General features: G+C 37.4%; 1 protein-coding gene across 23 annotated transcripts in view; it reads right to left on the bottom strand.

Annotated features, from left to right (window-relative positions):
- Positions 1-27,382, bottom strand: part of ZBTB20 (zinc finger and BTB domain containing 20) — a 643,318-nt gene continuing 615,936 nt past the window's right edge. For all 23 annotated transcript variants that reach the window (XM_077341935.1, XM_077341943.1, XM_077341936.1 and 20 more), the window contains one exon: positions 1-26,597. In XM_077341935.1, the coding sequence (XP_077198050.1) occupies positions 26,179-26,597 (419 nt within the window). In that variant the 3' untranslated portion in view covers positions 1-26,178. The remainder of the gene's footprint in view (positions 26,598-27,382) is intronic.

The raw sequence follows: 27,382 nt of genomic DNA, 5'->3' as shown, positions 1-27,382 counted from the left end.
TTTCTTTCTTTCTTTTTTAATTATTCCTTCATATTCAAACTTCACAAACAGTGTGAACTTGTACAATACCTCAGAAAGTGAAACTTACAAAAAAAGTGCTGGTAACATTAAAAAAAAAAGAAAAACCCAAAAATAACAAACATCATTCTTAGCAACATCGATTACTCTTCCACACAAAACAGAAACCTTGTAAAATTTATTTCCGTATCTTTAAGGCGTAATACTTCCGTATAAAGTATATGCAAGAGATAAAACTTCACAGTATTCCAAAATGTCACAATAATAATAATATAGTATAATGAAGCGCTACAGTTAATTTTCTTTTTTTTTCTTTTTCCGTTTTAAATAACAAATACAAGTCACAGGTAAATATACGTGAGAAAAATACGAGGCTAATATTAAATGGCAGGTAAGGATACTCTCACTGTAAGAAAAAACTGGCAGGATGTGTGTAGTTATTCTATATTTTAAAGCACTTGATAGAAAAGGCGTACGCAAGTTTTTTTTAAAACAATTTTCGGTTTGCTTGCTTTATAACTGACATACCATTTACAGAGTAAAATGAGAGAAAAAAAAGGAACGCAATATTCCCTCAAAACTTTTGACCTGCTCTTCTCATTTTCTCAAACCATGTCTCACTGTATAAAGGTGTGTTTGTGTGTATGTATAAGTACACTTACAACCACTACAACACACTTTGGATAAGGCAGAAACTAGTCTGCTCTGGAGAAGCATTTTTGCCCAAAAGGGACCTTTTCCTGAAGTCTTTACTCTGGAAAAATGAATGGTTTTGTTTGTGCAAAGACTGCAGGATTTAGTCTTGAACGAAGTTTCCCACTCAGTTACTAACCACTTTGAGGGTCTTTGTTTGCCTACTGCATGAAATTATCTAGTCCTCAGACATGGAGGAATTTTTGTTTTTGAAACTAGAAAGGTATGAGACAGGGTAAGTATTGGAATAATAGCACTGGAAGGTACCAGGTGAATTGTCATCAAGCCCCTCAAAATGATAAACTGAGGAATGGGAAAACATGGATGGAATTTCACTCACAGAAAGATATCACTGGTGTGTGTTTGCATGTGTACAAGTGTATTCATTGTCACTTATGACGGCCCATGTGTGGAAAAGCACACAGCCATATCTTGCTCCTGCACACATTTGAATATGTTAACAGCCAGCCATTCAGCCAACAGGTAACAAAAAGACAGCAGATAGCGCAACACATCTATAAGGTGCTCAAAGGAAAAAAGGTGGCCACCACTCCTGGAATGGGAGGCCACAATAAGGTGCTTTAAAAAGTTTTTTAAAGAAAGTTTTGTTTAAAAAGTACAGATTTTTGCACGTGGTGATTGAGAGCAAGGCCAAAAGTTAAGAGATTTCTGACATCTTCCATAAACAAGGACTTTTTGATACAGTTTTTTAAGTCATTATTTTATGTGGGGTGGGCCAATGAACAAAAAAACAAACCAAAGGTGCAGAACCTGAACTGTGCTGTTTAGACTGCAATAATTTTGCCCAGTCATTTAGTTGCTTTCATTTAGCACCGTTCCTTTTTCTTCTGGGTTACAATCCACTCCTACTGTAGTTAATTGAACATACAGAAAGGACCAAAGTCACTTATACGTAGCTGTTTGTAGTTGTGATTTGTTTCATGAGTCCAACAATTAATTCTTCTGCTGCTTCTATGTTTGTGTAAGATCTGTTTTTGCAGGTATGGAAAGAGGACAATCTCCATCCACACGTCAGGCTTTTTGTGTACATATGAGTGAATACATTTCTGTAATCATTTCACACACTAGAGTATATTTTAACTGGAGATAAAGTGAACTGGGTTCAGACGTTAGTGCACTATCTTTCCCCTGTGCATATAGAACAGTCTCCAACTTTTTTTAAAGTGCATTTAACGCGAAATAAACCGGGCATTCACTTGCCCTCTGGAAAACACCCCAGAACTGAAAATATCTGACTCTATATGATTTAGCAATGACAAAAGCAAATGGGTAATAGCAAGATGAAAGAGGCAGCTGGTGACAGACAAATATCACAACACCACAGGTGACCCAAAACAGGTGGAAGGGACTCATTCCTAATTTATGATATTTCAGGGTTTTTAAAGGAAATTTGGAACACTTCATGCAGAATTTACCATTTTTAAATATATAGAATTTAATTTTTGCCACTATGACATAGTGGGGGGGGGGGAGAGGTCGTGCTCAAGCTGTTTGCATTTTAAAAGGCAGACCTTTGACTGCAAGAGATGTGTGTGCATGTGTGCGTATGTGTGCCAACATCTATTAGGAATAAGGCACTGTAGAAATCTCAACATTCTCTTCCCCTCTACGCTAAGGTATTGCATGTGATACAGTTTATTCATACATATTTTACATGTGTCAAAAGTAGGTCTTGGAAAAGGGATTTAAATTCTAGTCTTATCAGCACCGAAGACCTCTAGATCAATATCTTTTTTTTCTACATACATTCACACATACAGTCAAATAGGGATCCAGGGATATTTTGTTATTAAAGTAATTTGGGAACAAAATAATTACTACAATTGAATACATGGGTAGATTTTTTAGTTATTGCACAGCTACATGACATCAGATTGTCGAGTAGGCCAATATTAAATCCCCCCCCTTCCTCCCCAAGACTCTCAACTGTGGATCAGAATGTCACGTTTACTACATTTTAGCCTGTTGTTAACATGGGTGTTAATTTACTCTTCCACCTCTAAAGGTCCGCAGTGACTGAGACTTGTCTTCTCCAAAATCATTTCCTGATCACCAGGAGCTTCTTTACCCATTCATGAGATGACTGGAAAAGCAAAGAGTAGCAGAAAAGCATGTGAGGAAAGTAAAGAGGCAGCAAGGCTCTGGACTAGACTTGATTGGATTAAAACAAGGGAAGCACAACATTGTAAAGTCTAAATACATTTGATCTCTAGGCTACCGGTTTAGACCTCGGAATAACTTCGGGGTACATAAATATCTGAATGAAGACACCACAAAATATTGACAGGAACAGGACTGCCAGTTTTAGTGGTATAAGTCTTATAAGGCCACAAACTAGGTGTTGCTTTGCAGTATACCTTTGCAAATATGTGAACGCCACATAGGAAAATTTCACTGGGCTACAGTGGAAATGGGAGCAAAAACATGCCTCCAGCCCTTTGAATGTTAGTTTGGGTAAGCTGAATTGTGACTACAGGAATCTGGGAAGATGTTTCTCTGGGAAGACCTAGACATGAATATGAACAGGGAATCAAATGCCACAGTTTCCAGTAACTATTTTGCTGGGTATTAGAAAAGGACTAGAACATCTAATTTCTCTTGTGTATAATTTAAGGGAAGGAGGGTCCGTTATATACTAAAACAGGAAAAGAAGGCACATGATTTTATTCAGTCCTGATTGGACTCAAGTTTGGAAAACAAGGAAGTTTTGCTGGAAGGTGAAAAAGTGGTCACGGAGAACATATGCCCACAGAAAAGAAACCAGTCATGACAGATGTATGGCAAGAGACTGAAAGAGTCAAAGATGGAAGAAGAAAGGGAAGGAGAAGTGAAGACCACTTTTCAGCTTTCTATTTGCTTGACATGCTCAGGATTTGGCAGTGTTGTATTTCAGGAACAGAAAAGGTTTTGCTCGTCCTTGAACATCTCTCAGTTTACATATCTCCAGTTTATGATGTTATGGCTGTTGGTTTCTCCCAGTTCCCTTCCACTCTTACCAAAAGGAGTGCTTTACACAGTTTTACCAGACAATCCTATGCATGTTTACGCAGAAGTAAATCCCATGATAGTCAATAGGGCTTACTCCCTAGTAAGCATTCTTAGAATTGAAAGCTTAAGTGTTATTATTCTTTTCTTCAAACACTTTATGAAGAAACAGTTTGGCAACCTCCAGGCTCTACCTCTCCATCTTCTTCAAAGGAAAAATAAAACTGAAATTAGTACTTGCTGTTTGCCCCCATCAATCACAGGCAGAATTGCCAAGTACTTCTACTCTTTTTGTTATGATGTTGAAACAGCCAGGAATTTGATGGGTTGTCTGGTCATAACAAGTTAGAAGGCTTTACCAGACAACATGGTGCTCATAGAAGGCTCTTGAGGCCCACTCTGTAGTCAACTTGTTATTAGAAACTCTTCCTATTCTATAATATACTAACGAGGAGGAGAGATAAATCTGGGTGAACAATGTGTACAGCAGCTGTAAAAAACATTTTTGACCTTTGGTATTTTGCCCCTACCCCAATTTAAAATCCATGCATTTCCTGTACACCCAGTATGGTACTCACTTAAGTTCATCAGCCTTAAGGTAGGAGGATGGGAAAGGGGGATACCAACAGCTCTGTGAAGACACAGGGGTAGTACACAAACTCACAGTCCAGTGTTTTAGACGTTTCATAAATAACTTAAAAAAAATAAAACAAGAACAATCCCTTTACTTACTCATCTGAAACAAAATAAACAGCTGTGGATACAAACTTCTTGTAACAAGTACAAAATAAAACAACAATACAATCCCCCAACTTTAACACATCGTTTTTTTAAAAACTCAAGACTGCAGCATATCCTTAAGGGCAAACTTTTCAATTATTTTTTCTTTCTTTTCATTTTTTAAATAATGTTTTCACCAAAAAATCCACAAAACAGTCTTGTACCAAGAAAATGCATTCAAAAATAGAAAATATTACACAACAAAAATATGTACCCTTCCTTTCCAAAAGAGTCTTCACAAAAAATGTAGAAAAAATCCCAACCATTTTGTTGCTTTCCTAAACATGTAACCTTCAATCTAGGGCACAAATATTTATTGAATTAATTTTTGCATAAAACATGGAAGATATAAACCAACTATTAAGATTGTGAAGTTAAAAAAACAGCCAACTTTCCCACTCTGTTCCACATAGTCTTAGGAGAACAAAGTAAAAACCAATCCCTGACCCCCCCCCCCCCGATTAAACAACAGAAATTTGTGACTGAGTAGACTCCAAGAATATTGTGGTAGGACCCAGAGACATGAGGGGGAAAACTGTCTGTCTTTTCAAATAGGCAATTAGTATATCATATTTTAACAAGTTTATCAACTCCACTGTACTTGATTGAGTGAAACAAGGAAGAAAAATGTTTTTAAGGTTGAATAGTCTACAGGGAGAACAGGCTGATGAGAGGTGAGGACCAGACACACCATTTTACATATTTTACTCACTTAAAATCTTTGTAGCCATTTTAAATATTGGAGAGGGCATTTCCATTTACCCTCAAAGTGCAAGAGGACAGGGATCTTTTTTTTGGGGGGGGGGCAGGGGAATCACAGTAGTCAAATATGAGGAAGTTCATTTTCCTTCAAGGACAGAATCTCAAAATTAAAATCAAGTCATTATCTGATACTTAATAAGCAAAAGTGGAACTCAAAAGATGGAAGTCATTTCTACAATACATTTCACACCTATCCCACATGGATATTGTATAATACTGCACTTTACCCTATCATTTAAATGGATGGGATTATACTGGTAATTGCAGTTGATTGCAAACTTACACATAACTAGTTTTACACCTTGTGTGGTTTGCATACTATTTCCTTAAGTCTTTTTTTGGCTATGGGTGATTTTAAAAAATGATGTGGTTTTATTTTTGTGGCATATTCTGGGGACTAACATGGAAACCTCCAAGTGCAGGTATTCCAACTAGACATGATAAAACCCAATAAGGCTGCCCATATATTTTGGGGTTCTTGCTTCTAGCCTCTCGTGCTTTGGATACTTTGCAAAGCCCTCCCTCCTCCAATAATGGGGGGGGGGGAGGGGAAAGGACCTTATGCAGCCTATTCTTTCCTTTAAAAATAACTAACTACGTTCAAATTTTACTTCCAGTGCATCTTTTCCTCCCTCAAAAAAGAAAGACTATTTTACATATCCTTCAAAAAAAAAAAAGATAACCCCAGATTTACAATGATACAATACTATAAAATCAGGTATTTAAAAAGAGAACAAAATGTGCAAATGCAAAGCCAAAAACAAACAGAAAAAACCCAGTTGTACATATACAGACTATTAGCAAGTATGAGCAAAGAAAGCTATCTAACCCTCCACAACTGTATGATTTGTAAGAAATGGGTAAGGCTATTTGGATATTTCTATTTCAACATAGTTAATCACAACTCCACATCTTCCTGCTCATTTATTGTTTCTGATTTTCACTTTTTACTCAATAGCCTTTCTGCTTTTGAGATTAAAATAAAAATTTGTTTTGGTCTACAGTAGATTTACATTGACAAAACAAAAAACCCAGAACTAGGAAAACTTTTACCAGTAGCGTTATACTATCCTACTTCTAGAACAATTTACTCATCTGAACAACAACAAACATATTCAAAGGCAAAACCACTTTGGAAAAAGGCCATAGATTTGTATCCATCCCTTGCACATGGAACTTAGCTTCTTGATTTTTCTAGTCTTCTGACGGTTCAGTCATAATTCAATATGGCTGTTGCTGCCAGCAAAAACCATAACTAATGCCACCCACTTGGCAATTAAAGAGTGCCAATTTAATGAAAAATGTATTTGGAGACTAGGAAAAAAGCTTTAGATTTCTTGATGCATTCTTAATCTTGGGTAGTTTAAGGATCAAGAAAGGAAAGACTTCTATAATCTAGATAAGTTTGTGTCAGACTGCAAGTACATATGAGAGCACAGCTTGCTCTTTTAAGGAAGAACAATAGATTTCGCACAAGGGGATGGTCTGGAAAGAGAGATGCTATTTCTAGGATCTTCTATTTTTTTTAAGTGAGGCTAACTAATACTATTTGTCCCTGCTGTTGGAACACAGCACTAAATGTGTATAGTAAAACTTAGAATGACCAATTCACAGAAAAGTGTTTTCTTAGAAGTCTAGCTAGGCAACTTTCTTTATGCCGTCTCCATTTATCTGAAGTGCAGTTCTTGCTGTTTTCCTAAAATGTCTGGAAACTGATATTTTTTTTTTGCCCATTATCATACTGTAAGTACCATGCAGAATGGTGACCAGGCAACCTTCCACATATGTTATTGCTGTCTAGCATACCACACAATTCAGAGTGGAAGGCTGAAATAATCCACCAACAAGTTGGGAAAGCAAATATACAATTGACAGGTAGCTCTTAAATTTAATTCCTTTGCATGTGCACCTGGTTGAAATAGTGCAGTGGTGAAGTATGATTAAAGGTAGAGTTGAGTGATAAGGCTAGGGAGGCATATCTTTCTCTAGAGGAAACTACAGGACCAGAAATAGATATGACATCGCAACCTGAAGACTGTGTCTCTCCTTGTTTTAACCCTCACAAACACATTGACAGTGGCCTTAAAAATAGGCTATGCTTGTGTTACATTTAATAGCTGGCATTACAGATGACATCATATAAAGACATCTAAAAACGTTCTTGACTTTCCAATTCAATTGATAGTAAGTAGGAGAATATAGAATAGTTTTCAAAAAGAAAGACACTGCTTCTGTTTTAATATTAAGAAGTCAAATCACAGTTGGAAGCTGCTAAATGTTAAAGTGAAGTCAAACTAGTTTTTAAATTCAAAGTTCTGTCATTTATGCTAGCAATGTCATTCTATGGCTTGCAGGTGGCCTGGGTTTTCTTCATCCTTCTCCGTCATAATTTATTATTATTTCTGAATTGGTAGGAAGCAGCTTTTCTTTGTTCTCTTGGCTTCTGACAAAAAATGGCCTAGTTTTCCCCATCTTTGCCAGATGTCTTTGCCAGACATTCCTCACCAAGCTGAATAAAATCAGCTCTACCATCTCCTAGCCACAAAGCAAAGAACAATATAATTTCCCCAAAAGAATGACTAACCTCTAGTGAGAAATCTTGATTTTTGTATTGTTGATCCATGCTCAATAATCATAGTAACCTGATAAATAAGGGCACTCCTGAAGAATTTCATACTCCAAACTCTGTCTCTGTCCCTCGCCCCCAAAAGCGATTCAGAGCTGCCTCTGCTAAATAAATGTTTTCAAATGTATTATAAAGAACCGGACCATTCCCTTCCTCCTTTTCACTCAACACCTTTTAAATGTATGGTTATAATTTAACATTAAAAGTCTATTAGCATTATTTCACTGATTATGTTCTCATATATGAACAGATCTGGCAAATTTGCCTCCGGATCAATGCATGTTGAAAGAAGCAAAGGACATGACTAGGTGCAAGAGCTGGATTAATTTCATGATGACTATCTTGCAGTTTCTAGCCTGTTGTGTCACTGGCCTGATGGAATCAGAATGGCATCTTGGGAAATTACCTTTGGTGATATGTTGGGCTAGGAATAAACTACAAATTCAGGTTCCATGTTTCCTGGACCCAAATCAGGTTCAAATAGAGCTGTGGGAAAATGACTTAAAAAAAATAAAGGACAGTCCCAATGGTATAGGAAAATGGCTGTTGGGGGGAGGCATTCAGGAGTCCTTCCTTCCTCTGTGGTGGCATTTCAAGTCCATTGGGGCTCAGTTTTTTAATAAGCCATTCCCTGCAGCTGCTGTGTGGCTGTAGGGAACCCCAGTTGGTTCCAGGGACTCACTTCTTGAATTTATAGATTGCCCCTTAGTTTGCTTATACCAGAGGAGTCTGACAGTTAATGCAGATGACTGAGTAGTAACTTATCATTATATGCATGAATTACCTTGGTAAGCCAGCCATCTTCTACACCTTATTAAGTGGTGGTGAGAATTTTACTACTACCATTTTCCTGAATATTTATTTGGTGTGAACGTGGCAAAATCCCCACTTCGCAGAATGTTGCATACAGCTAGCTTACTAAGTAGTGATACATATACCACAGCATTGGTATTCATCCTGATGGATCATCCTGCTAGGGGACAGAAAGAATATCTCAGCTGGGTCAGACTGTCCTTTCCCCCCTCTTTCCCTACAATGTTTGGCTGGGTTTGATTTCTTCAGTAACCCAAAAGTATCTGCTGTGTAAGCACCTTCTCTCAGCTTGTGGCACGTTGTGGTCTACATTGCATAGGAAGATCTGTGACCAGCAGATAGCTGAATAGTTCTGCCTTTTGGACAGGGGACTAGACCTTGGTCTCTTCCAACTCTGTCATGCTAATAATACAACTAAAAGCTCTTATAAGTCTTTCCACCTGGCAATTTATTAGATGCAATAATAATTTGGAAGTCACTTTCTGCAGGATAACACTTCTGTTTCTGCTTCTGTACTATCATATAGCACAGAAGTATCTTATTTCCACTTCATTGATAGAGAGAAGGCTTTCCATTCATACTATCAGTATCTGTAAATGCAGACTGCTTTGGAGTAATTTTACTCCTTCCTTGCTGGAGACTGATTTGAAAGCTTGCTCCTATTTATCTTTCCTTTCTACTTCTCATGAAAGAGACCAATCCCCAGCCTTTCTGATCCCATGAATACATTTCAGTAGTGCAATACAATGCAGTCGTAGTGCAAAAACATAAAAAGCCTTATCCAAAAGAGAAATCCCTCCCTAACCCCGTATTACAAGCATCCAAAAATAAAGGTGGAGACGCAGTTCTTCTCCAGCCACACTGTCATACATCTATCTTCATTTCCTCTTTATTTATACTCATCCCATAGTCATTGTGTCACTTCACTTCTATAGTGTTGTCTTAGAAGAAGCTACTTTGTTTTAAAGATGGGACATATATGAAGTCAAGTAAGACATCATACAGGAGTGCCTCATGGATGGGAGAGCTCAGTGGATAAAGCAAAAGTCAGTAGTGGTTCTAAAGTTGGCTCCATTACAATGGGCATGCACCGTAAGATATATAGCTTTTCTGTTCTCAAAACTCAACTTTAAACAGCGCCCATTCTAAGACCCTACAGTGCAAACAACTCAAAGTAGCAAGGTATCAAAACAAAAAAGTCAACATGGATCATTCATATTCAATTCCTCCCATCCTTTGCAGGATGACTATTCCAGAAGAGTCGATGATAAGAGAATAAGAATTAAAAAATTACAATATAACAAATAATAAAAAGTACCAGTGGATTAGAGGGTCCTATTTAAATTTTCTGTGCTCATTCTTCATTTTTCCTCAATGAAAATAAATTAGAAATCTTCAGGGATTTTCCACTTTGTTAATCATTAGCAGCCTATTACTTTGAAAAGTACACAAAGGAACTACATTTTGGATATTGTTTCCATCACTCAACAGCCTTCAGAAATAAGTTTCTAAAACACACACAATCAAATGTGAGAGGGAGACACTGAAATTATGGAAGCAGAATAGGCTATCTTGGTGAGCAATAAGCAACTAGGTAAATACTTGCAAAGAAATGTAAAACTGGATGATTTTATTTGTTCCTGTCTAATCTACTCGAATTAATTATGTGAGGGATTACTGCTGCTGAATTCAAAGTAATTTTTGCTCAAGTTTAAAATTACAAGAAGTTGCCCATTTTGTTCTTCTCACTTTTAACATAGTGTGTTCCTTCTTAATGGAGGAAATATTCAAAACAAGGAATGCCATGTCAGATCCAAGGAAGAAAGAAATATGAGATAGAACATTGAAAACTGGATGTTTACCAGTCTCTCCAAGCCAGTCCTGTATTCTGCTACTGCAAAAAAGGACAAGCCCGCAATAAGTTGTCAGAAATGTATTCAGTAACTTAGATATTATGAAACAACACTCATAAGCAATTCTAGGTTGTAGTCTTTTAAATGAAATTTGGTATTCATTATTCAGCTAGGGCAACCACCAGTTTACATTGGCTAGGCTCCAAAGAGCCCAGACCCATGGCTAAAGTGCTTCCACTAGTGCACAGCTGTTCTGGTTTTAGTCCCTCTGCCAGGTCCAAGAGTGCAGGCTTTTATATCCTATTCATATGGAAATCTAGGGACCTGATTGATCAAAGTACTGATATATTACCTCCCCTGGAATGTTTCATGCCCCTCCCCCCATGAGATACCCTATTCTTTTAAGGTTTTATTAAATCGGAAAGAAATAAAATTGTGTCACCTTATTAGCATCATTACGTATTAGTAACAGGATTAAGTGTACTGAGAGGATCCATGCAAATAATATGAATTCTTAGTTCACTCAGAAAATAATTTAGTCATACATAGTTTTTAAGGTCTATCATGTTGCCTGTTTTAAGACTATTGCCACGTCACATACTGAATGTTTTTTTTATGTAAGTCAGTTTCTAATGCTTAAAGAATCTACTATTTAGAATGCCAAGTTTAGCTCTCATAAAATGTTATCAGCTAAAAAACGCATGGAAAGAATGAAGCAGTGAGGCTTAATATTTTTTTCTTAGTAGTTATTTCAAAGATTGCATGCAATCAATGTAGCCTAAATTATACAAGGAACACAGCTTTTGTTTTTGATTAACCCTTTGATCATACCAAGTTCTGAGATTAAAATTCTAAGGCTTGTTATTGAAAAACAATAACAGGGGTACTTCTATCATTTCCTTTGTAGAACCTGCTATTTAAAAGAGAAATTACTTAGTGAAAAACACTGACCAAATCTTCCCCCATTGCATATGAAACTTACTTTCTAACATGACATGGTCAATTGTAAACTTTATGCAATAAGAGAAATTCAGCACCTGATTATCTTTTAATTTCATCTTGCTAAACTACCTGTGTTCATGATGGTATGATATCTGATTTTCTAATTAATAACAAAGAATGATAGTTTAGGGATCAAACCTAAGCAAGTCTATTTAGATTCCATTTTAATCTGTAGTGCTGAAGTGTTCTTAGGGCTGCAGCCAAAATCACAAAAATGGTTAAAGGAACTCCTAAATATAAGTGAAGATTTTAAAACTTTTTGTACTAATAACGAACAGTAGAAATCCCTTGTATTCAGGGCTGGCTTTTATTGCTTTCATTCTTTGGTGAAGTGCCTCATTTTGGTGAAAAGATTTCAGTGAAGAAACTTTCCTTGTTCGATTAAAGCCAGTTCATGTAGTACCTTGGAGTTGAAAGGTCTGTATAGTAGGGTGCTTGTCTCAGCGTTATATGCAATCCCCACTGTGTGTATATCATACAGGAAGATTCCTGGGACAGTCTATCACAATTCGTGGATGGTTGGATCACACATGCAATGGTAGGTGGCACATAAAAACTTTTGTACCCTACAAAATAATGTGTAAAGGCTACACATTGGGGGACGATGAAATATTTAGTCTTAGTTAATGCTAACGAATAGAAAGAAGACACTTCTCAAAATATTAATTCCACTTCTGTCAACATTATTGCTGGATGAATCACATCCAAAATCCATGTAACTTTTTAAAAGAGTAAGAGTGTCTGCTGAATAAAAGACTGCATTCTGTAGGAATGTGATCTTGCCATACACATTGTACCCAGTAAATGGAATTAATCAATTGGAAGAGGTAAAGCAAACCAATAATGAGTGCTAAAATAAAGTTGAATAACAGTTGTCTGTATGTAGGTTTGATGATATGCAAAAGAATGTTGGATGTCAGGAACTGAATAAATTCCTAAGGCATGCATTTTTATTAAAAACAGAAAATAATAGTTGAAGACTGGTTTAAAAGATTATCTGCTTTATAATAAATTCTCTATGTTCACACATATTTATTCAGAAAATAAAGCATAAATAAATTCTAAAACACTGCTGTGTAAAGCAAGATTTTTGGCTATCTATTGACTATGGTGGACATGTTTGTAAAAGTAGTTTTCAACAACCAGTGATTTTGTTAAGTTTCACTTTCTTCTACCCAACTGCCTCATGAACACACTGCAATCTGAAAATGCAATCCCTAGAGAATCTGTCTCTAGTGGACAATATGTACAGATTTGGTACCATCTGGTTTGTAAGACCAATCCTTATTTTAAAATGCAAGTAGCAAGCTATATACATGTAAAATAAGCACAATGGCTTTGTAGAAAAAATTATACATTATAAAAGGCGGCAATGAGGCCCCAAGACACAGCATTAGTTAATAATCCCTTTACAACAGCTAGCTGATCATGATGCAAGGCTGTCAAAGAAAGGGCAGGGAATGTGGGTCATCAGAAGCAGCTAAGAAGCACTCTATGAGAACAATTTTTAAGACAACGGAAAGCTTGGATAGTTTCTGTGCAGAACAATCATCTAGGTCTAATTCAGGGTCAACACTGAAATTACTTTATCAATATGGAAAGCAATGGGTTAATCTGATTACCTAAAGTACCTCTTCAAGTAAAGGCTTTTACATTTCCCTAACCCAATCAAATTCACACGACTTAAAAACTACAGAAAGAGTTAAGAAATGAGATCTCATTTTCAAAGCCATGAAGAGAAACAGAAAGTATACAAATGGACCCTTGTGAACCCTGTCACCAATGAAACAACAGCAGTTACAGATGATCAAGATTAAACCACATATAATAAACTCCTGCCCATTTTCGGATTTCTCATTTCTGCTTCAGTGTTCTGCAACTGCTATGGTCATAATCCTTTCAGCACCTGTTAGCACATGCTCAGTTGCTGCTTATGTGAGTGAATTGCCTAGTAGGACTGCACCCAACAACAATTCATTCCAACTAATACTTTTACATGTTCTGAACAATTAAATACAGTAGATATATATTTTAATTGCTTTAAAGGACTTAACTAGTCTTGCAAATAAGTCCACAAAAGTTACTAGTCTACAAATGTTTTTACTAGATGCTCTGTCCAATCACACACCCCTATATTAGTTACCTCTGGAATGAAGCTAATTTAGTTAAGTTCTGCTACATCAGTTGATGGGAAGAATGATTCCTCCTTACTATAGGCAACAAACCAAGCGATTATTCATAAACCAGACTTTAACTTGGTTTACAATAAACCCTAGGAAATGGAGTAAAGTTTATCACAAATGGACTTAACCAAAATATAAATGCTTTACTTCTTATTAACACAGCTCAGAACTAATATCAAGTACTCTTCATACCATGAGAGTCCATGGGTTGATCAAAGCACTGCAGGGATAGAGTCAAAAGGGTCTTATAATGTTTTCTGCAATGGTATAGCTCTTGAACTCATTCCAGCGATTAACCCAGAAAATGAAGGTTAGACTTTGAGCAATAATTAGCCTAAACCTCAGGCTAGAAATATGCTCCTGTAATGCTGCATTGACTAATCAACGCAGCACTTAGAGTGCTTTCCTGAGCAGACTTATATTATTCTAAATCCATTTGCAACCCTGTCAAGAATGATGCTGTTAAAAAAAACCCTTTCTTAATTATTTCATGCAGGCTCCTATTTATTTTATGACTATTTATCATATGACATGTAGAGATCCAGGAATTTTCTGGCAGCCAGACAAGGGCAGTCTGGAAGTGGTTTGCCATTTCCAGCCGCTGCATCATGACCTCTAGTGTTCCTTGTAGGAACTATCACCCAAATCCTTGGAGGTCTCCCATCCAAGGAGATGGGAAGTTTGTGTGGGTTTCTATAAAAAAAATAACAACCACACAACAACAACTCAAATGAATTGAAGATGTTATTGAAAATGTCAGTGTCAGCAGGTGCATATAATTGTGCTGCTGAATTCAGTGTGGTCATGAGAAATTTCATGAACTGGATTCAAAGTAGGGTGACATTCAAACCAATACTGTCATAGTCACTTTTATTTTAAACTATATATAGTATAGTATATATTGTGTCAATGGTGGAAGAGGGCCTGCCATATACTTTGCTTGCACAAACAGATACTGAATCTCATTTATGCAGAGAAATGAATGTTTCCATTTATTTTCCTTCCTTGAACTTCTAACGCACAAAGAGAATACATTTTGGCTTTAAAAATAATAATACTGCATTGCTTTTTTCTGTTTCACTCGCCTATGCTTTACTAAGCAAATTAATAAAAAAAACCAATAAAAATACATGAAGCCAGCACAGAAATTTTTAGTATAAAAAGCAGTCTAGTTACTTATTAAATGTTTCAAGATAACTTTGAAGGTGAATGGTGAATAACAGCTGTGAAAATCTTTGTTAGCCTATGGTCACAGGCAGATTCAAGAATACAAATGCATATACTGTATGTGTAGTATATATACGGATGTGTTATATAGTGATACAGAGTTGTATATATTGTGTACTTATGTTTTAATTTTTAAAATAAATACTGTAGTACTATGTATTTAACTAAGCAGAGCTAAATAGCAACTTGTCCTCTTCCACAAAGTTGCTAGTACTATTTTATTTTAAATGTTTTTTGGGAGGAGAGGGAATATATTTATGATCACTGACATATGGTCACTGATTATGAAAAGACAATGTACAATTATTAACAAAAAATCTCCTTGAATGAATAAACAGGGTTGTTGCATTCATTGTTACAGTCAAAAAGAGGAGGGAGGCAGAGAGGGAGTAATACCACCAACACAAGGAAGCTTAACCAGTTTTCTAAGAGCCCCACCCATGTCTCAAAATCTTCAATGAAATGAAAGAATTCTAGAGCAAAGGAAACTAGTAGAGAAAGCCACCACGCTTGTAAAACAGGCTGCTGTAGACTACCAGCTATCATAATTCGATTTATAATCAAGAACAGAGTATGCTTTTGGTCTGGGTTCTCAAATGTAGTGAGAATATGTTGGACATCACTAGAATGTCCTATCAATTCTTCCTGGACATGATAATATATTGGTCTGCTAGATTAAATAAAGAAGATTAATTCTTGGGAAAAACACAGGCAAGGCCACATTGGTTTGGAGAACATTAACTACTGAAAATATAGGGTTAAGTATATATATTCATGCAAGGGAAGAATCTGATCAACAGTAGGCAGTAGACTAAATTACTTGGCTGGCATCATATCCGTTATGATAATTTAATAATGTGACATCATCATAACTGAAGTTGAGGACAGAAAAATACAGTTATTATCTCAGTGCTTTAAGCCCCTCATTTGCCTCTGACCTAACTCTCTAAAACAAGCAAAAACTGGTAAAGTCATCAGATATTCATATGTAAATGCACCTGTTAAGGAAGAAATATGCCAGGTAATCTTGGCAGTATTTTAAGGCCACAGGAGGCTCTGAAAGGCATGTTTTATCCAGCCCTGTGAAATTGGCATCTTAACATATGAATATACAGTGGACCAAATCTGAAATCTTTCTTAGCATTCACCTACACAAATTATTTGACAGTATTTGTCTCACAGAGATGGATTTGCTGGTCTAAAAGATACATAGTGTTAATCGACAATCAACGTATGACACCAAACTCCTTCCGACTACAGTATATTTCTTTGGGATTCCTAGTCCAAAGTTCCCTAGTTCCAAAATGTCCTTTTCTGTGCCAAAGCTTTGGAGTGAGGCTGCCAAAATAATTATTGGTGAAAGATGGAAAGAGAATGCTGTGATGAGAGGACTGCCCATGGTAAGGAGGACCGAAGTTTTGTCAGTTGCTCTTTGTAGGTGACCTAGCAGAGCTCAGCCCAAGCCTATGCATGCTTATATGAAAGTAACTCTAATGACAAGTTCCATAGTATTTGCTCACAAGGCCCCATTTGATAACAATATAAGATGACAATGCTATGCACACTTACTTATTTGAGAGTGTTCTCCATTAGATTCCCTGGGCTAGATCCAAATTACTACTAACAGAGTGAAAGCATGATATCCCTCTCTCCCCACTCATACTGCAACCCAACAAGTCCCTGACCCAATTCTTATTATCAGGGTCAAGCAACCCCCCCCCAAACAAGGGAAAGGGCAAAATAAGGGTCTGCATTGGGAGAGAGGGAAAGCCAATGCAGTAACTGCTGTTAGGCAGGTGGAATGGCACGCTTGTATCCATCATAGAGAAATTTACTTTCTAAATAAAGATGCAGAGGACAAGGTTGCAAACAGTCATTTGTGAAAAGAGACAATTGGCTATTGCCATAGGCAGAGAGGAAGAGAAAGGGGTTCTCCTTCTGATACACAGACATGTACAGACTCATAGTTCATTGTCTTTTTCTTTCTTGATTGTTACAGCTGTCAGCTACTCTTATGAGTCTGGCAAGAAAGGCAAAGAGATGTGCGAGCATCTCACAGGCAGCACACAGGGAACTTCTAAAGGAAGAAAATGGTACATAACTCCTCTTCCCTTTCATGCATTTTATTGGGCAGAAGAGAGGTCTTTTTTATCCCATTCTCAGATGGATATGAAGATGGTAACTAGGGAAACTTATAAGCTTGGCCATGTTTGTGGTACTTGCGATAAAGTTTCAAGGCCACGAAGTCCATTGCAATCTAAGATCTTAGCACCATAATTATAGCTGCAATTACTGCACCCCCTTGCATATAAAGGTGACATCCATTAAAATAAGTAACCTAATTCATTGAGAACTAGCCAATTTAGATCAGAGAACTAGCAAAAGGATGCCTAGTTTCAACCAAATGAACACCTGTTGCAATTCATAAAGTTTGCTGTCATACAGTGCATAATGTTATATATTCTAGATTCTTGAAATATTTCAGAAATAAAAATACAGTGATGATATAAAGTCCACACAGTTCATGAATGAAGTAACCTTAGATGAACAGGCCACTTAGTTAAAAGCAGGAATCTGAAAATGCACCTTAATGTCATCAAACAGAAGCAAGCCTATACAATATAGGGAAAATGCTTATTTAGTCAATATCTTGTCAGTTATGAATAGGCCATGAAAAGCACTTTTGCAATACTGCATTAGGTGGAAATCACCAATTGGCTACATAAGAGGTGGAAGGATCTGAAAATTGCTCGCCTCAGTTGCCCAGGACTGGCAGCTGGGGAGACCATCTCAAGGACTAATTTTTGCTCACACCTTTAATTCAAGCATTAAAGTATCTTTCAGTGTTCCTTTTCCTTATTGTCATAGTACAATTATCCTACTGTGGGCACCATGATACAGTTGTACCATGGCAATAATGAGATGCTGCAGCAATCCAAACTCCAAGCCTGATAACCTTCCTGCTTCCAGTATAGTTGAATTCCAATTATGTGAACTAAGGACAGACCTTGGATAATTGTGTTCTGAAAATAATGTAATATGCTAGCAGTGAAAATAATATTTTCACTGTAAAAAGAAATGAATAACTTGGGTGCTGATATGCACATTACTTGTTGCAGATCAGAAAGAACAAGAGTGAACAATGGCGATTTGTGGACCTTTATTGTCTTCCAAGCACAATGGACTAACTAAAGGAGATGTGACAGTGCCAGGTATGTGTGTCTAAACAGACATCAGTTCTAATCACATTAAGAGAGGAGCTGGAGTACGTCTGCTTTAATAGTGATTGGAGTCCACAGACTTCCTCTCAGTCTGATTTTTAATGCAATTTTTCTCCTCAGCCAAGCTGCACAGAATTGTACTCAGGTACAAGAAAAGCCCTTGAATCTGACAGGAGATGAGCAGAATCTCTTGGTCTTTACATCAGATCTTCTACTCCACTTTCTACGTGATTGGGTCAGGTCCACATCCTGTCTAATTTGGCATTTTGTACTATGCACAAATCACAAAGCCTATGTTTGGATGAAATAATTCAACCCATGATTGAGTGAGAGACTTACTTGCAATGTGAATATCAAGAAAATATGATGACAGAAAAAGTTGTCCAAAGTAGATGCAAAACATTTCAAGTCATTGTTAGTTAGTTAATGTATGTCCAAGAAGCACTGCGCATGCAGTGCCAGCAGATAACAACTACCTTGGTAGTAGCACGAATACTTCCCAGCTAGTGGACTTTTCACAGCTCACTTAACCATTCCTACTCAACATGCTATCACACAGCTTTAAATCAAAATAAAACACACAACATTTCATACAACTGAATTAATATTTTTAAATAATATATTGTCTTATAGGTATACAAAAAATACACTCCTCCCTCTTTAAAGTGTTTGTGTTCGTTTGATTTAAGGCAGCAATCCTACATAAGGCTGCAATATAATTGCTTCCCAAAGATTTTCCCACCATTATACCACTTTCTTGAATATTTTATTACAGTACTATGGGGTGACCTATTTAATATTTTAGGATAACTTCATGAAACTAAGGTTAAGACGCCCATCAACACACATGTATAGAATTGGAATAAATATTATTTTTCTACTGTGCTCCTCTCCCATTCTAAAAAACAAAACAAAACAAAAAAGTTTGATCTTAACCCCCCTTCCCATATTTTATGCAGGACTATGTAGGAACAGGAATCAGACACCAGGATCTGTAAATAACAGAGGGAACTGTAAAAGTTAGCTTTTTTTCTTAGAAGGAAATTGAGAGTCTCCAGAATAACCTTTTGACTGAATTCAAATTCATATCATTGGATGCAGAAAAGAACAGCTTTACTGTCAGCTACTCAAAACAGTATATATTTTTAAAATGTGATGGGCTCATATCACTCCTTGTCTAAAATTCTGCTGTATTATCAGAAGTATTTTTGACATAGACAAAACAGCTCTCATTTACTGTATTTGTTTTTGATATTTCCCAAATGACAAAATTAGATATTATGAAGATCACTGATTCAATTGGTATAGCTTTTAAAATGTGTTCCAGTTTTTGATTTTACTTAGTTCTGATTTAACTGATTATAGTGTTTAGGCTTCAAAAAGATTATTTGAATGCCAGTTGCCATATCCTATAAAGGGTGAAGTAGGAGAACTACGGTGACTATACAACCATAAGAGGAGTTACTTCTGAATACTCTTAGGCTTGCTCCCTGAAAGTGCTAATAGTTTACTTCACCTTCTAGCTTTCATATATGAGAAATGAGGTACCAGCATTTCTCAGAAAGGTTCAAGAACACACTATACTGATATTTAAAGGGAAATAACTCCGAGAAACATCACTCTTTCGAAAATGTACCTTTGGCAAACAAAGAACCTGAATTTTGCATCAACTATATATGACAGTGTCTTTTTAAGAAAGCCATACAAATGATATTCAGCAAATGATTAGTTTTCAGATTTATAAATGCCAAATTCCATTTAGGAGCATACAACTGCCTGTAGGAACTGCTGTGCAGATGGTCCAAAGGCAAAGAATAGCATTTGAACTGCTTGGAACTGGGAAATGTTGGATTACAAACATCCCATTTGCAAATTTCTGAGCAAATTACAAATCAAACCCAAACCTCATTTAATTTGAGCTCAGTTTGTAATGAGTCCCCAGAAACAGTCACTCCCAGTCCCTTTCCTTTCCTCTAAAACCTCTCTGGGGGAAACAATGAGAACAGGTGCTGTGACAGTGAAGGCTCAGAAACTGTAAAAATGCAATCTCTAAGGATCCTGGTGGATCGACCTCACTTTTAAGATTATAACTTAGATCCAGCAAGCTATATAATTCAACCTCATTTGATTACCCTCTTTATAACATTGTATCTTTTTGTGTGGGTGGTGGAAGCTTTCCTTCATATTTCACCTACAGAAAAGACAGTTGGGGCCACCCTGTAGCATTTACTGTTCTCATTGCCATATCTGGAAGAGAGCAGTACGTTGCAAAGGAACTGGGGAAGGCCTTGTCATGATCCTGATAACATCACTGGAAGTATGAGACCCAGAGCTCAAGTTACTTTTGGCCAAATCTGAATTGAGGCCAAATTAATGCAACTAATAACATGATATATATCGAATATATGAAGTATCCTTACTTGACCTATGATATGAAGTATTTATTCATTCAATTAAATGACAATTTTAAAGACACAGCTACATTAGGGAGCCATGTGTGCATCTGTTTAGTAAATCTGTCCCAGATAAAAACAGTACCTTTTGCTCTCTTCCCTGGTAGTCCACTTAGTAAACCAAGTAATTTCTGGGTCAGTGTAGTGGTGGAGTAGGTATGGCAATCAGACTGTAGAATATTTTCTTCTCTGGAACCACTAGGTTGGAGTTATGTAAAAGCCCTGCTTCACATTATAATGCTGCACATTATAATATGGGGTCCAAAGCAAATATATTAATGACAAAGAGGGAAAAAAACAAAGAGGAAAACTTAAATTATAGGCAAAGGAAGGTTTTCCCTCAATTCTCACAAAGACAATGAAACTTGGTTTGGCTTTCTGTTCTTTACAGGAAGAAGGTTTTCTACTAGAATGTTTCAAGAATATCAAAAGAAAGATTATTGTAACTGTTATTCTTTGCCCCACTAATTCTGAAATGGAAGTTTGGTAAAATTCAGTGCAAATATTTAAAACAGAAAAAATGTACACAGCACATTTTTCTGTAATACTCAACACTAATACAGACATCAAATTATTAGGATTCAACAAAAACGAGTTGTTATTGTTGTTGTTATGTGCGAAGTCATGTCCGACCCATCGCGACCCCATGGACAATGATCCTCCAGGCCTTCCTGTCCTCTACCATTCCCCGGAGTCCATTTAAGTTTGCACAAAAACGAGTAATGACTCTATAATAAATCTGTGTATTTGTAATTATAAAAGTTTAAAATTAAGGAGCTATCATTCAACCATGGTAGGTGCATAAATCTGTAGAAAGCAGTAGGCTTAAGCATTATTATTTTGAGATTAACTGTTCTTTCGGTACTTAAGAGGTCCTGTGCATAGAACTTTGTTTCTACACAGCAGACTTGTAGGGCTTTGACTCTCTCTACACTGCAGTTATACCCACAGGCACCACCAAAATAAAGCCCCTTGCTTTAGCACTATCTTAATGTAGATGAGAAACAGAGCTGAGAAGATTATGTTGGAAAGTGCTGTCCAGTCACTGCTGACTTATGGCAACCTTGCAGGGCTTTCAAAGCAAGAGACATCCATAAGTAGTTTGCCATTGCCTGCTTCTATGTCATGACCCTGCCATTCCATGGAGGTATACCTTCCATTTACTAGCCAAGGCCAAGCCTGCTTAGCTTCCAAGATCTGATGAAACTGGGCTAGTCTGGGCTATCCAGGTTAGGGTGACAAGAAAGGGGGTATAGATCAAGTTAAGGTGGGAACTTTGGATGTAAGCCTCTGTGTGGAGTATCCACATTGTACATTACACTGGATACATACATAGTGGATCAATCTTCCACCTAGCAAAGATCGTTTTTGCCTGAAGAGGTTTTGTGTACATTGAGTGTAAGAGGTTTTGGGTGCATTGAGTATAAGGGAGGAGAAAAACAAATACAATTAAAAAGCTGAGTGGCACAGCTAAAACTTGGTGTGGCTCTTTATTCCTGATAGATACTGTTAATTAAAAAATGAACACCCCTATTAGTATGTATTGTATAATCAATACCAATTTTTGTATGAGAAATAACACCTTGAAAGGGAATTAAAATCAGAAACTGATGGTTTTTCATAGACCCATTATGCACGTCAGCAGCCACGGCGGGCTGCTGCCAGGTCCTTACGGCGAGGTGACACGGGAGGGAATCCGGCATCTATGCACAGGGGAGGGAATCCCCGGCATATGTAGATTGCCCTGCCATAGCACGCGAGTGTGCACAATGTCGGGGCTGGAAGAGCCCAGTGCACTGTGTGGTGGCAACAGGGGGGAGCAGAGGCAGGGGGCCTCCATTGCACAATGGCAGGGGAGCAGCATGCCACTCTCTCGCCAAGCTGGGGGTGAGGGAATGCCCCATCCAGCTCCGCGGAGCTGCAAGGGCATGTGGTGTCTTCCGATTATGCATGGGGCTGGTGCTGGAGGGCCCCAGATGGGGAATGTGGGAGTTGCTGCATTTGCATACTACAGGCCATCTGGGGCACTGCACCGGCCCAAGGCCAGGATGGTGGCAGCATCATGCATAATCAGAGATAAGTCTTGCTGCCCTGCTGCCCCCAGCCCAGACTAACCGCCCAGTGCATAATTGGTCATATCTTTCTCTAAAAGGGGCTATAGTAACTCACAGATCTCAAGATCAAGATCCAGAATAAAACTTTGATGGTCTTAAAGGTACCACTGGACTCAGCATTTGTTTCACAGATATCAGCTTTGCTTGCCCATGTTTTATCACGTGAAGCAAGCCTCCTACTAGAATATTTTATAGAGTTCTAGTTTTTCAAGGCTTCATATGGCGAATCGATCACTGAAAATTAACTGATATACTGGGGGAGGGGCTGTGGTTCAGTGACAGAGTACCTGGTTCTCATGCAGCACTTCCCAAGTTCAGTTCCTGCCATATCCAATAATCTCAGCCCACAGGTTTCTGCATCTGAAACCATACCAACTATAGTAGACACTGAGCAAGATTGATTAGTAGTCTGACTTAGTATAATTCTGATTCACATTTTATCTATAAATTGAAGTATTAAAAATCAATGAAAATAAAATAAAAATCCCAGGCAGGATTCTTATACTTAGTTAAAATGCTGCCCTGTCAAAAGACACTGTCATATATTTTTGAGCAGTTCCTGCTCCTCCCACTCACTTTTTCAAATATAATTCCTTCTGATTCAGCTATTATTTGCCTTTGATTTCCCCCAATTCCGAAGTCTAGAGGGATGGGGCTCTTCTAAACATGAACTCCATTCAGTCAATAAAGGAACAGACCAGGTGTGCATCCCCTTGCTCGACTGGGGTTATGTGGTTGCAAATCATGCTGAAATCTGTGACTATATGCTTTGTTTAAGACTGGGATACACTTCAAAAACATTTTGCTTTAATTTGAAGGGAGATTTATTAGAATAAGATGAAGAGTAATCGGAAGGCCATGAGAAATAGTTGATAGGAAGAGTAAAGCCAATTCAATTGTGCTAATAAATTGTTTAAAAGTTAGTGTCCATATAGAACCAGCTTTTACAAAAAAAATGTGATTCTCAAGTATGCTTCATCATGGTTTTGAAAACAACCTATGCAAATCAAACAGTATTTCTTACCAAGCCAATTAATAGTGTATGATACTCAATAATTTCTTTCATTTTAGCTAAATGCAGAGGGGAAAATGGAAGAAATAGTCAGGATTTAAATAAAAATGAGGGGCAAATATGCTTGACATGGAGCAGTGTCAGATCTGGCACTCTCCTCCTGAAGTTTTACATGGAGCAGGTTCCACTGATTGCCATGGGACCTACTGTCACATAGGCATGCTTAGGAATGTTGTATCACTTAAACCAGAGTATACTATACATCTTTTCTCTTTATACACATAATTCTTTTTCTGCTTGGACTATTAATTATTGTACCAAGGCACAGGGCAAATGCTTTCTAGATTTATTATTAGACAAATGATCCAATTTAACTGGGCACCCTAACAGTCTTGAGTGATAAATTCTCAAAAATAAGTTTATCAATGTCAAAGCAGAATCAAAGGAATCTTAAATGTGTATTATGAATGCCTTACCCTGCTTTGAATGAGCAGAAAGTGCAAGGTGTGGCCTTTAGCATTAACATTTTTGAAAGTGCAAAAAGAGAGAAGATTAGTTCTGCTTGCAATGAAAAAGAACAATTTTGGCATTTATGTAAGCCAAAGGAATGGGATCCATTTCTTATAAAACTATGGAATATTGTAGATGGAATACAGCAGATAAATCTCCATGTATCTACAAATGGCCGTTTAAATTGAAATAATGCCCCCAAAAGACTCCCAAAATTTACAAGTGAAATCAAATTCATATACCAAGGACCAAAGACCAAATCTCCCTCATCAACAACGTAGATGAAATTCCAAGAAAGAAGAGCACCATGCCCAAACCAGAATGTCTTTTCATATGTGATGGATGAAATCACATATAATACCACTCTGCTTTTGGGGGCTACTATTCTCAAATTAATAAAAGCACAAAGGAAAACAATAACTGAATGAGGGTAACAAATATTTTCTCGTTTTTGAAACTAAACATCAGGATAACCTCACCCTCCCTTTCCCTCTTGCTGTCTGGAAGTAGGATTCCTAACCTTAACAGTCTTTATCTCAGATCAAATATGTGTGCGTGTGTGTGTGTGTGTATAAAATATTCATACATGTGTGTATATATGTGTATACACACACACACACATTACGTACATAATATCAGTTACATAACTGAGCAGGTATTAGTGGCAGTGTATGCAAAACAAAAAATAAAAACAAATATTACTTTAACAAGGTTACACTTTGTTTTCTGGATTTTTTACACAAATACTGTGGTAAATATATATATTTTAAAAAATCAGCACTCTATCTGGTAAACAGCACTTCTGTCCCTCTATAAAATTTTGAATAAAAAAAAATCTTGAGAATTCTTTTTCATTATTCCCCACCCACCTTTTGCCTCTTCCTTCCACAAGCATAAATCTTGTTGCAGCCTTTTGATTCTTACTTCCAAAAGATTGTAGGAGCTTATCCTTTTCTGATACCTAGAAGACTAGGTGGGGGAAAAAAAACCTTTTGAAATAGTTTCCTTTTGCCATTCATTTCTCTTTGTTATCTGCAAAAGTCCCCTTGATTGTGCCAAGGCCATAGGCTCAGCAAAGACACTGAATAAATTACAAAAAAAAAAGCCACTTTGCTCACCTCATTCTTATCTCATTGTTCCTAGCTTTTGATGAAAGATGGTGTTGGTGTTAGTTGGGGGTGGGGGGTGGGGGAAGAAGTTGGAGATTGTGAATCAGAATGTGTGGAATGGAACAGAATCCACAAGAGGAACCTATGATTCTCCTTCCCCATCCTGCAGGGACTCCACACCATCCAACCCAAACTCCCTTGCCCTTCTCCACAGCCCTTTTATGATAGCAAGACTAATGGTGGACACCAGAAGGGCCTGTTTTCTGTGGTTGTTGCTCAACCATAAGGTTCTAGTCCACAGTTTTAACTGGATACTGTGAAGTCCAAAGCGGTCAGAATTATGCATCTGTCCATTGAAACACTGCAAGCGGTGTATTTACGACAGTAGGCCTTGTAGATCTCATAATATATTTCTGCTTTTGTTGGTTTTTTTTGTAGTGCTCTTCATAAGTGACAAAAAAATTTTTTTAGAAGTTTTTTTTTTGTAGTAAAGAAGGGTTGTATTTAGAGGCCAGTAGCTAGAGATCCAACCAGTAGATCCCCTGAAGCACTACCTGGCCTTAAGGCCACCATCAAAGGAAGGCTGGGATAATTAATATTCACCCAGCCTTCAGAAATGTAATGTACCAGCAGGCAAAAAGCAGTTCTTCATGTAGTACAAAAAATGAAATGAAATAAACAAACAAACAAAAAAGTAAAAATGAAAAAAAAAATCTTAAATTCTAGTGCCATAGCTTTTTGTTGTTGTTTCTCTGGTTGGATTTTGATGTTGTTCAAAACAGAGAACAGACTTTACTTATCCATCTGAAACATGCATCCTCATGTGGTCATTAAAATGCTCAATTTGGTCAAACTTAGCTGGACAGACGGAGCAGACATACGTGGTTCCCTCTGTGCAGGCCATCACTCCAGCAGAGAGAGCCCTCACACCTGTGCCTGTTGTGCTAGGTGTTCCATTGGTGGCACTGTGCAGAGCCACATGTCTTTCAAGCAGAGTCTTGTGTGAGAATTTTTTCTTGCAGATGTAGCATTCATAGGATTTCTCCCCACGGTGGAGCCGCATGTGCACATTTAGGGAGCTCTTCTGGGTGAAACGCTTGTTACAGATGCTGCATTGGTAAGCTCTGACACCAGTGTGAGTCACCATGTGTTTGATAAGGTAATCCTTTAAAGAGAAGGATCTCCAACAAATGCTGCATTGGTGGGGTTTCTCACCTGCATATTGGCATTAGGAAGAAGAAGGAGACAGAGGGACAAAAGAAGAAAAGAATTAACACCAAGTAAATAAAGTTTTGCAATGAACAGAATTCTGCTCTCTAGCTCTTTCTATAAAGCTCATTCAGCAAAACCTTTCTCCCTTACTGGACCCACAAATTCTTTCCCTGAAGGTCAAAACTACATGAATAACACAGGGAGCAGATCAGTTGGAAATCTCCCTATCTCTCCTTCACTAACAGAAGTAGGTGGTAGGACTGAAGTCTACAATCTAGCTTTTATCTGAATATGTTGGACACTGTCTCCTAATGTGGATTTTTTTCCTCGTATCTTTCGTATTACTCTTCATCTTATTCTAATAAATTTCCCTCAGAATTGAAGCAAACGTTTTTGAAGTGTATTTGTGGATAAACTTCTTTCAACAATAGTATGACCACTTTTCTTTGAATCCTTAACAATTAAATCTTCATAATGACAATCTAGACATTCAAGTACAAAGTTAAAAGTCACATAAGTCACATATAATATAGTTTCACTTACCTGTATCTGATTTTCATTGAGTGACCTCTGTGCAGGCATACAAGGGATTGCTTTGATCCAGGGTATGCTGTGGAAGGAGTGAATTCCACAAGCTTCTAGAAAGTTCCTTTGATTAATGCTTTCTCTGCCTTCTGTCAGAAACCTTTTCCCACCCATGTGATCACATAATGGAGATGGAAGGAACACGCTTCCCTCAGTTTTCCCTTCACCACCATGGAGCATAGAATAACGCACAACAGTGTCAG

Source organism: Paroedura picta, chromosome 6, assembly GCF_049243985.1.
Source record: "Paroedura picta isolate Pp20150507F chromosome 6, Ppicta_v3.0, whole genome shotgun sequence".
Lineage (NCBI taxonomy): Eukaryota > Metazoa > Chordata > Lepidosauria > Squamata > Gekkonidae > Paroedura > Paroedura picta.
Note: the sequence above shows the minus strand (reverse complement) of the source record. Positions and strands in the feature narration are given on the sequence as shown.